The sequence below is a fragment of the Hyposmocoma kahamanoa genome, unplaced genomic scaffold (genome assembly GCF_003589595.1).
Source record: "Hyposmocoma kahamanoa isolate Upper Pololo Valley unplaced genomic scaffold, ASM358959v1 100021, whole genome shotgun sequence".
Taxonomy (NCBI): domain Eukaryota; kingdom Metazoa; phylum Arthropoda; class Insecta; order Lepidoptera; family Cosmopterigidae; genus Hyposmocoma; species Hyposmocoma kahamanoa.
Window position 1 is genome coordinate 1,241,093 of NW_020653200.1, and position 12,218 is coordinate 1,253,310.

General features: G+C 38.5%; 2 protein-coding genes across 2 annotated transcripts in view; one reads left to right on the forward strand and one right to left on the reverse strand.

Moving 5' to 3' along the window:
• Positions 1-1,566, forward strand: part of LOC113229000 (dynein heavy chain 5, axonemal) — a 127,313-nt gene extending 125,747 nt beyond the window's left edge. Inside the window, exons 48-50 of the mRNA XM_026462472.1 lie at positions 6-158; positions 294-426; positions 732-1,566. Coding sequence (XP_026318257.1) covers positions 6-158; positions 294-426; positions 732-985 — 540 coding nt within the window. The 3' untranslated portion in view covers positions 986-1,566. The remainder of the gene's footprint in view (positions 1-5; positions 159-293; positions 427-731) is intronic.
• A 3,191-nt stretch (positions 1,567-4,757) lies between these two features.
• Positions 4,758-11,468, reverse strand: LOC113238769 (ADP,ATP carrier protein-like). Its single transcript, XM_026475631.1, has 5 exons — positions 11,258-11,468; positions 10,560-10,734; positions 8,413-8,499; positions 5,910-6,141; positions 4,758-5,472 (listed from the first exon to the last, which is right to left on the reverse strand). Exons 1-5 carry the CDS (start codon positions 11,451-11,453, stop codon positions 5,230-5,232), a joined length of 933 nt encoding a protein of 310 aa, XP_026331416.1. The 5' UTR covers positions 11,454-11,468; the 3' UTR covers positions 4,758-5,229.
• Positions 11,469-12,218: the final 750 nt, after the last annotated feature.

Below are 12,218 nucleotides of genomic sequence, written 5' to 3' on the forward strand. Positions count from 1 at the left end.
TGCAGGTATCCTGGGAGTCGGCTACACTGGGCTTTTGGTACACGGAGCTGCTAGAACGCGAACAACAGTACCGAATATGGCTGCGCAACGGTCGCCCCACCACCTTCTGGATGACTGGCTTCTTCAATCCCCAGGGTTTTCTCACTGCTATGAGACAGGTATTTTGAAGTTTGTATTCAACAGCAGTAACCCTGGTTAATTCACACCACACTAATCGTCACTGATGTCATTGTACCAAATAAAACATCAGAAATAATGTGTTCCCATTACATGTACGGTATTTAAATTAACAGGAAGTGACACGAAGTCACAAAGGTTGGGCGTTAGATTCCGTGGTACTGCAAAACCACATCACTAAGTTGAACCGTGAAGACGTGCACGAAGGGCCTGCTGAGGGGGTCTACGTCTACGGACTCTTTCTAGAAGGTAAATTAACGCTTACTCCCACGAATCTGCGGTTCCCGAAATACCGGTAAATTCCGGTACTGTTGAGGTACAGTCAGTCCCGATACCGCGATTATAAATACTCGGCATTGACCTGGTACGACCGATTATGGAAAGGAACCTACCTAATGTCAAGCACGTCGTCCAGGTACCGAGTTCTGCTCGGTACCGGTTGGGAAACAAAATTTCAGGAACTGGGCCGGTTCTGCAAGCTCTAGTAGACACATTCTACCCACCTACATAGTTTTTCAGTTTTGCCTTTACAAAATTTTTACTTTTTTATCCAGGTGCATCGTTAGACAGAAAATTAGGCAAGTTGATAGAGTCCAAGCCTAAAGTGCTGTACGAGCAAATGCCGGTTATCTACATCTACGCGATCAACACTACTGCCGGCAAGGACCCGAGGCTCTACGAATGCCCTATATACCGCAAACCTCAACGCACCGATGCCAAATACGTGGGGTCCATCGATTTTGAAACAGACTCGAATCCCAGGCATTGGACCCTACGTGGTGTAGCCCTACTCTGTGACATCAAATAGAGATGGCTTGTTTCTAAGCCGCAATCACAAAACTTTTGCTTATATAGATGGCTTATCTCTAAGTTGCAATAACAGAATGTTTCCTTTTTTGGCTCGTCTCTAGCCGCAATCACAGAATTTTTGCTTATTGATGGCTTGTCTCTGCCATAATCGCAAAATGTTTGCTTATTAAAGGATATTACTTAGGTTTTCGCAATTGCTACACATAAATAATAAAATAAATAAATATCAAACAACATCACATAAGTTGCTCTGGTCCCAAACTAAGTAGCTAAAGAAAGCACTTTGTGTTACGGAAATCGGGAACAACGACGGTACCACCAACACCCAGATCAGAGACAATATATACAAAAGTTAGTGTCTACACTGACCCGGCCAGGAATCGAACTCGGGACCTCAGAGATGGCGACACCATGAAATCCGGTGTGCAAGCCACTCGACCACAGAGGCCGTCAAACATTGGAAATGAAACCGCTTTTCACAAATCCTCCATCACGTGACGAAAAGACCTGTAGAGCCCTTGGCGTTTTGTTTGAAGAAACGTTATCTATAAGCGATTTACATCCTAAAATATAGCTTCATTTCCATTTAAATAAAGGATGTTGCGATATTGAAACAGCGTTTTTAATTTCTCATAAAGACTCCTATACGCGGGAGACGTTTAAGCACTATTTCTCAAACAAAACTTTTTGTCGTTCGTTGATGAGCGGGAGGGTAAGTAGGTTACATCAAATTATTTCACAATGGTTTCACACAAACAAAATTCGATAAATACGCAGATAAAAACTTTCATACGTCTGTACACAGAATACGCCTACAAAAAAATCGAATACAAAATGGTATATATAAATAAAATAAACAAGTAATTTACGTATAGTATTAGTATTATTTCGTAACTTCAATGCTTCATCTAGACTATATAGCTAGGTGTTAATTAACAAATTATATAAACATTTCAAATTCACTAACAATTCTATTATCGAAAAGATTACCATTTGAAACTGAGCGGTCATACTAATTATAAGTGATTCGACAAGCTTGATCTGTGCCTTGTGAAAATTCATAGCTTTGAACTATTAGATCTTTCATGGTTACGGTTAGGAGAAGAAACCTCATAGTATTACATGTTCAATGTTTTCCATTTTTCACCCTTTGTGTAACAAAGACACATATACAAAATGACTTTTAGAGAGTCTATAGAACTTAGTGATTCTTAGTGATTCTTTAACCTTAATTAAATGTGCCCTTATATTAACTTTTGTTTTTATAAATATATCTTAGAAGAATAAGTTTTGTGTGCAGATTTTTTTAATGAGCATGAGCGTGTCGCATTGCCATTTAAATAAGATAAAAATTGAAATATATATTTCTTTCAAAAAGAGTCTATAGGTGTACAAAAATTTATCCTCTTGCTTGAACACTGGCTTTATTTCAAGATTTATATGAAAAATGTATATCATGCGAATCTGTCCTAAGGCGAATGATAGTTCTATTTAGTGGATATAAAAAAGATCATTAGCATATGTAAAGTACATGCGAGGTAAGTTTGTTTTTTTTTATCGTGACCATTTTTAGCAATCTTGGTTTCACACCGTATAGACCAGTGTGTATCCTCAATTTTACTATATATTTTTTCCAAAGTGATTTCAACACTTTCACTGTTATGCGGAATCAATCGAGTATATATTTAATGAGCGGAATCAACCAAAGCCATTTGAGTTTGTACAGACTCGGATCTATGTTACTTACGATAACAACGTTTCAGTGTCCAGCTTGACGTGCTCTTGACTGTACCTTACACATATTTTTACCTTGCGTCAGCTCTGCAGTGTATGCAATAAAAAATACAAAACCTTTCGCATGAATATAATAGAAACCGCTATATTGATTGGGATTTAGTTCTATAATAGGACTACTCAACAGAACTAGTGAGAACGAAGGGACATAAGACATCTTGCGCCGTACAAAATTGTAAAAAAACTGCTACAGCCAGTCTAGCCAAAAATGATTCGTTCCCAGTTTCGTGGAACACTTGACGCGATGAATCCGATAGTAGAAATGGAAAAAATCTGTACAAAATAGTGATTTTTTTACTTTAGTAGCAGTAGAGCTTCTTGTGCTTTCACAAGAAGCTTTAAGTCTTTACTTCGTCCAGGGTAGTACTGCCACCTTACCTATTTCTGCCTTTCTGCCGCCAAGCAGTAATGTCAGCATTACTGTGTTCCGGTTGTGACCGTCAGGATGGCTGGTCGTCTGTGGCGTCTGGCTTTGAGTGTATATTCAAGAATTGCTACATTTTCTAAATAATTGCTACATTTGAAATATTCTAAGAAATTGGAAAAAATATTTGACCAGCCATTCTGATATCAGAATGGCTGCATGCTCGCCACTTTCACTTCAGTATGAAGTTATTAGATTTTCCAGAAGTATCTATTACCAATAATTGCTACCTATTTGCTACTTCCACGAATTAAAAGTATGCGCTTTTATCTATATTAGTTAAAAAAACATAACCGATTGGAAATTGCTCGAAAAAGTGCCTGATTAAATTAAAAAAGCAAAAGTTTTTAGTGCTTTATTGCCACAATATAAAGGTCAGGCGTTCGATTGCGAGTGCGATGTCAATGCGTTTGAACGCATATTAATTGATTGCGTACCTATATAGATAGTGCAGATGAGAGAGAACACTGCACAGAACCAGATTGCCTGATCAATGACGTTAAGCAGAAAATACCAGATCTTCATATGAAAATAAAATGAAATGTAATGAAAATAAAACTATAAACCAATTGCAAGAAGCCGCTATTATAAAAATTGTATATTTTTAGCACATATAATACAATGTGGAATCATCTTTTTTCTTGATCCAGTCAATTATTTTTTTTTTATGTCTCAGAATATATCAAAGGTAATAATTAGGTAGCAATTCTTGAATATACACTCGGTGCCACAGGCGACCAGCCATCTTGACAGGCACGTTCCGGTTTTGAAGGTTAAGCGTGCTGGTCAAACTACAGACACTTGGGACTTGTCAACTTATGTTTCAGGGTGACGAGGGCGTTGGCAGTGTCTCTCAGATCTTTGCGATTAAAAGCTCTGAGTGGCACTGTAACTGTTATGGACAGGTGTGTAGCTTACATCATATTATCCCTATTTACGTTGCGATGACAAGCGTCAAAAGGTGTCTCTTATTTTGTGCCGACTTTAATAGTAGTTTTAAGCGGGCGCGGGCGGGGCCTGACAAGACGAGGCGAAACGAGAATAGAAATCTCGCCGGCCTATTTCCACCAAAAATCTCGTGCAAGCCATCGCGACCTCACGCTCGAGTCCGCGCGAAATTTTTGGATACATTAGTTACATAATGTAATCACGCAATCGTGTTTGCGTTGCAGAGTATAAGTACTCCGTAGGCAGCAATACAGTTCAATATTACATCAACAAATATTTCAATTCTCGCCTCGCCCATCCTCGTCAATCCAGACCATTTCCACCATATTTATACAAATTTGCCCTATTGCCATGCAAATTTCAATCCTCGTCTCGTCTCATCTCGCATCGCCGGTGGGAAACCACCTTAAGTGTCGTAATAAAAATGAAAAATAAAATAGGAAATTGTAGCAAACGTAACCTTTTACAGATTCTTTATTGCCAACACCTCATACACTAAACCTAGTAAAATCTAGAGGGTAATTATCACAAAAAAAAACAAATAAAAAAATATAAATAAAGTACATAAGTCAAATGTAATCACCAAAATCGTGGCCATATTTAAAAACGCTAATTAGCAAAAATTTATCTATCACTCAGTCTATGATTTCATTATGGTAACGATACTGTCACTGTTATTAGAGGCTATAATGTAATCGGCAGTTACCTTTCGGCCCAATAGAATACTACGAGTCCCAAAATATCCGAATCATAGTGGAACCAATTCCCAAACATTTAGAAACGGTTCCCAAAACATCCAAACCAAAGGGTTTATGATTAAATCGGAAATGAAAATTCTTATTCTAAAAACGTTACAATATGCTGCAACGTGTGATTAAAACAATTTAGCCAATCATGTTTTCCCGAAAACTGTTTTAGGAAGCGGATGTTTTGGGATATGGATGTTTCAGGAAATGGATGTATGATGGATGTGCCATCCAAGAAACGGGTGTTTTACGAGGCAATGTTTTGGGATTCGAGAGATCTAGGAAGACATTTTCGATAGGCGCGTCGCACCTCGCACTTCACCCGAGAGGTTATAATAGTCTTTTGATTTCGTCGTACAGCACGAGCACGAATGCAGCACCTGTGCCTCTTAATATGTTGGAGAAGGCACCCTTGAAGAAGGCGCCGGCGCCTTCCTGCTTCAGTATCGTTGCCCAGCAATGGGCCGTGTTCTTATAGAGGCGCTCGTTGGCGGGCTTACCAGACTGCATCATCATACGACGTCGCACCGTATCCAACGGATAGGACGTGATACCTGCCACGGTCGTTACTGTCTGCAAAATTATTTTTTGGTTAGTTCCTTACCAATAAGTTTCTAGTACTGTCTCTTAAGCCGCGACTCCATTAGAGGCAGCCTTGAGTCGAGCGGCAGTTTAGACCCGAGGCGTGACAAAGACAAATGGGGCAGCCTCGTGGCAAGCCATTTAGTGTCCGTGCTCAAAAATTCAGTCAATACGCCTTTAAACAGCCTGTCTCGTTTATAGCGCAACTTGCACTAATGGAGATGCATGAATTTGCCGCAGCGTTCAGAAGGAGGCAGTTCATCTCGAGACTGCGCAAATGGAGCCCCGGCTTAATAGAGGACGAGTCAAGAAACATCTCCCCACACGTGTCATTACGTGTATAGGCAGTTATTACATTATTACACATAATCTCCGAATTAGTTAAAATGCACTAAAAATAATATACGGAAATGGGATGAGTGTTCAACCTGTGCAATGAGCCACATGACAACTAATGGCGTATTGGCCGGGTCGGGCAGCATGCCGCGCGCCGTGTCGAACAAGCCGAAGTAAGTCGCGCGGTAGATTATTATGCCCTGCACGGACACAACGAACCCTCTGTATAGTCCAATAGGTCCATCAGATTTCAATGTTTTCATTAAGCAATCCACTAAACCATTGTATTCTCTCTGTTTGTCTTTGCCCACGTCGGCAGCAAGCCTACGAGTAAGATAATAAGATAAATTGATTTAATTATAACTTAATCTAATGCAATACACGTAAAACAAACGTAAATGAAGCTCTCATTAACAATAAAAAAAGAAATCTTAATTGTACAATCTTCGTGGTTAAGCTACACATTTAAATCTTAGAACCTAATAGTGTAGTTGCGACGCCTAAATTAAGTAAATGAGTACCTGTGTTTTAGACATCTTCTTTGTGATTTTTTTTCTTTATGTACAGCTTAAAAACAGATTTTCTACATTTATTTAACAATAATAACGCACACACTCATAGCCCCGCAAGGGAAACCCTGTATCGCGGGTACCATGGAGACACACATAGCCAACCACAAATTACACCCAAACTCACGAGAGAAACAAATGTAGGCCATACAAATATTTCTCCCGGTCCTGGAATCCAACCTGGGACCTCTGCGTGAAAGTTCAGCATGGCAACCGTTCGACCACAGATGCAATTAAATTAAATAAATATAATTACTAGTAACAATTAGTAGTTAAGTAATATAAATTAATGGTTATATAAATATAATTATGATATACCTCCTAGCAAGCCTTCTCTATCACTGTAAAGCCTAATTCTTAAGATAGGATTTTACATTCTATCATATTCATGGCGAAATAACGCAATGTAGAATTTCATTTAACGTGTCAAGGGAGCAGAGGAATCCATGCGAGTGTGTTGTGCGGATTTGTGTACGAGACGAAAAGGTATAGGTACGTAAAGGTACGGAATGAAATTGAGAAATTCAGTGCTTTCTTCAAAATTATTTGTAGGATATAAACAGTTACGTTTGTAGGATAAACTTTTAAACAGAATGTACTAGATTCTGAGAGTACGTGTGGCGCACTAAGTTTCCGGAATGAATCTGAAGAAAAAAATCTCTAAATGGTCAGAAATGAATTTGTTTCTCAAAATATTCTCCGTTAGCGTTAATGCACTTTTTAATACCAATGAACCAATTTTGAAAACATTTATGCCACTCCTCCGTGACAATATCTGAAACATATTTTTCATACTCTTCGACAGCCCCTTTAGGTGACGAAAATCGTTGATCGCGTAACTAGTTCTTAATTTTTGGAATTATATAAAAAGTCACATGGTACCAGGTCGGGACTGTAGGCGTGACGGCTCATAAGGTCAACGTTGTTCACCTTCAAAAATTGTCTGTCTGGCCGTGTGAGAACTGGCATTATCGTGGTACAAGATGATTACGGCGTTTATGGTTATTTTTACGGAGTTCGGCAATAACTTCCGGCTAACAAATCGTCGTATACCATTCACTTTTCACGGTACAACGATTCTCTAGAGCAACAGTAGCCAGTTTTATTAAAAAAGAAGCAACCATCCGCTTAGAGGCACTTAGCACGCGCGCCACTTTGGTTGGTTTCGGCTCATCTCGAAAGACCCATACACTCGATTGCTGCTTTGTTTTGGGATCGCAACTATAAATCCATGTTTCGTCACCTGTTACTATGTCTCACACCAAATTTTACGCCCTTTCGTTGAATATGGTAAGCATGGCATTGCACCAAGTGACGCGATCCGTTTTTTGAGCCTCAGTCAAATTGTGTAGGATCCACCGAGAGCACAGCTTTTTCATACCCAAATACTTGTGTAGTATTGATTGTATTTGACTCATGCCTATTGCCTAAAGATGCCCGAATCTCAAAGTATGTCACATGCCTGTCTGCTTTGACCATATGGCGCGCAGCATCGATGTTTTTGTTGTTCACGGCAGTGGACGGGCGACCATCACGAAATTCGTCACTGAGATTCACACGACCAGCTATAAATAGTCGTCCTGCATGGTGTTTCATAGCCAAAAGCAGTTTGAAGCCGAGCAAAACTCCGCTGAGCTGTTAAATTACACTTAAAGTCTTAGAAAATCCTACTACGAAAATTTTCACGAGTTAAATCCATGGTGATGTAGACAATCAATTTCTAAAATAACGCCAAATTGTAAAAACAAGTGACACTCAGATGAAACAAACTGTATTCTACAGCCAAAGACTTCCATTTTCAAATGTTGTAATTACTTTTTGAATATTGTTCATGTAAGGGGCCACTTCCAGAAACTTATAGTGCACCCTATATATATACCTGTATATACTCTCAAAGTCTTCTTATTCAAAGTTGTCTTATTATTCCCAGGTGGAATAATAAGACATTTGGGAAATATCGGAACTTAGATTAACTTAAATTGGTATTGGATAGAACATGGTTAATGGATAGTATGCATCTACGTACCTGGTTCGCGCGTAATCCAATGGATACACAAAACACAACGACGTTGCCCCCGCCGCACCACCCGACGCCAAGTTACCCAAGAAATATCTAGAAAAATAGAATTTATATATCATCAAAAAAATGAAAATAGAGCGATGATGGTGTAGAACGAAACCATGAAGCGTAGATATAAGTCGAACTCAACATATCCTTGTATAATAAATGTCTATTTAAAGAGGAGGTTTGTTATAATTATTATTACAAAGATCGAATACCAAAAAAATCCTACCATCCGGCTGGAATCGAACCAGCGTCTTCCAGCAAACCGTGCTAGCGCTATGCCAACTAATCCACGGAACGAACCAGCGCACCTTACGAAATATTCTATGTACTTGTTTAGTCTTTGTTTCCTTTGTGAGCAGGTTACCAAGTGATCAACTCACCGTATTCTCAGCTCATCACATTCTCGTCTTACCATGTTCTCAAGTCACCACCCTTTGTGAGCAGGTTGTCAAGTTCTCGCCTACAATATTCTCAGGTCACCACCCCTTCATTTTACCACGTCCTCAACTCATCACATTCACATCTCACCATGTCCTGGACCTAACGTTCTACATATAGTAAGCATAAACATCTCCACACAATATTGAGCGATAACGGAACTGTGTGAAGATGTGTATGTATGGTAAGCATGTAAACAGTTTTATTGCTTATCGACGTCATCATTATATGTGACAAGGTCGTGTGTCAAGCAAAGTTCAGAAACGAAAGAAAAAACCAAGCATAGAACACAATATTATTCGCCATTATAGTTACTGAACAACCTTTGATAAGTACAAGTTTCCATAAAACTCCCACAAAAAACAAAAATGAAAAAGAGACCAAATTACCACTGATAAAATTGAGATGGGTGCCAAAGTACATGCAGGCCCTTTAAAGCTGCCGAACTTAAGTTCGTAAGAATGTACAACGTTCGTCGTTTAATTTAAAAGTCGCTTATCATGGTGACTACATTTACAATATGGTGAGCAAAGAAAATGTTGAAATAAGGATATGGTTAGTTCAGAACATGGTGACATGTGAATATATTATGGTAAGCTGAAGACATGGTGAAATGACGGTGTGTCGAGCTGCGAACGTGGAAAGGTAAGAAGTATATGGTGAGCTGAGTATAGGTTACCTATCAGTGGTCCGAAATGACATTTTCCAGAAATAACGTTTGGTCAAAATTTCATAACCTTTAAAGTAATTTTGAGATGAAAATGTTTTTTCTTTTAAATCTAACTTATCTAACCCAACCGAATCTAATCGTGTCTTTGCGATAAACATTCAACATATCCTGAAAGAACAATGGTTTCGTTATAATTCGGTTTTCAGTGTAATGAAAATTCGAGCAAACGTTATTTCCGACAAAAAAAATCGACTTTGTGATAGGTTACCCTGAGAACATGGTGAGTTGACAATTTGGTAACCTGCTCACAAAGGCTTTGTTTTTGATTTGTAACTTCTTTATTAATATTCCCCGTGGTGCCTAAAAATTAAATAGAAGGATATGCCTCGGCATACGAATGGTTCCCTCTGCGTAGAGTCCCTATTTTGGTTTGTGGAAATTTTAGCACAGTAAGAAAGAAAATTTAAATGCGAATAAATTTATTTCATTTTAATTATATTACCATAATTGTTACGCGCTTTACTACATCTGCAACATGATGATGTGATGACGAGTAGTCAGGAGTCATGAATACGAGGACTAATTCTAAGTTGTAGGTCATCATAGGTACATCAATTACATATTAGGTAATTAATTACTTATACTAATAATGATGTTTTATGTGATTTTTTTTCTATGACTAAGAAATAAGCTCATTACCGACTCTACCTAATTTAACTTGCAATGACAATGAAACTACCTTCAGGGGCTTTTAATTCTTGTTTTGACTAAGTCAGTAGTGTGTAAGTCGACATAAAAAAAGAGCGACAGACATCACGACAATGCAGTACGAATAATATAATAAAAATACTCGACTAAGAGAAACAATCAAAAGTCATACAATCGCCGGAAGATGTCAACTTCTGAACAACGCATACGGTCTTCATCAGGTCACTAGTCCTCATTAGAGGCAACCTACACTATGTCGTGGCGATCTTTCTTGCGAATATAAACTAACTTGAAAAATTCCTTGTCTTTGTCTATGCCTTCCTGAAATATTTTCTTATATCGATCTTTGAAGGCAAAGTTGAGGGCTTGCGTGGGGAAGTATCGCACCACATTTGCGAAATTTCCTCGCCACAACGCAGATATCCCCTGCTCCTTGGGAATACGAACAAAGGCATCCATGATCCCTGTAAATGTACAATAAGGGACTCACCACATTTATGTACAAGGAATCGCCTTGAGCCGGTCGAAAAGCCTGTATGTCCAAGCTATAAGAGCGAAAAAGACGTTGCGCGTTTCGCTTTCGCTTGAATCGCCGACGTAAACGCACGTCATTTTCGCTCTTATTATGTGGACATAGTGTTTGACGGCTTAATGCAGATTTGTGTCAATAAGTGTGGTGACTCCCTAAGTCTTCCTTTATTTCTGTAGGTAAAGAACCTTATATGCTAAATAGTATTTTTTTTACTAATTAATCATATGGTCAAGTAAGTTCAATAAAATAAAAAAAACGATAAAACTTAATATCTTTGACTATTGTAATGTAAGAAACATCTAAATTCCAAAGTATGGACTTAAAATCCTTTACTTCTCACCCGATTTATTCAATAGACTTGAGCCAAATCGATGACACAAATTATAAAGAAATTCCGACAATTTAAAGCATAACTACGTCAAATATTTACTACAGAAAATGTTTCCTGTGCTCACCTTTGTACTTTTTGTCCTCTGGTATTTGTTTGCTGACATGCTGCACCTGGAGCAATAGCTTGACTCGCTCAATTGGGGCCACCGCAGTTTTCGACACTGCAGCAGAGATTCCACCAGCCAAAAAGTCCTTCATAAATCCCGCAGCCCCCTCATCCTTTTTCTTTTTCCCTTTCTCCTTTTCGCCCTCTTTCCCCATCGTCCTCTTTATTTATGACAATACCTTGACCTTACTTGACCTAGAACGTAACAAAGCTTATCCACTTCCTCACTACACGAAAACGAAAATTTTATTATTGTTCAGTAGCATTTCTTTGGATTTTCTTACCTTGTGATGTGGCATGAGAGACAGGAAATGAAAACCGTACAGCTCATACGCAGTTATAACTATTCATTACATTGAAAGCCAAGACTGACGTATTTTTTACGAGTAATACAAAAACCAAAGCTCACCTAACTTATACCCTACAATAATGAAATTATCCTGACGTGTCTTATATAAAAATACATTATATTCAACAATTACACCCAGAACTTGTAACAGCAATTTAACAAACTATTATTCTATAATAATTGTCAAGTTTAACAAATGAAAATGCTTCTTGACAATTACAATTTGACACTTGTTGACACCAATTTTAATTTCATAATATTTTTGAATTTGGAACATTTTAATAAAGAAGTATGGTAAGTAATAAGTATTAGGCTCAACTCACACTGGCGCAGAGTCGAAGCGTCGCGACGCGTCATGTTTTTCGCCTATACTATATTCATCTCTATTTTCCCATTATTAAGGTACAAATTTGTGTTATGGAAATATGGAGTCAAGCGTCGACCCTTGGTTGCAGTCAAGCGGCTTCGCGCGTCGCCAGGCGTTGTAGATGAAAAACAGCACGCGACGCGACGCTTCGACTCTGCGCCAGTGTGAGTTGAGCCTTAAGGAAAGAAGTGACATATTCAAAAC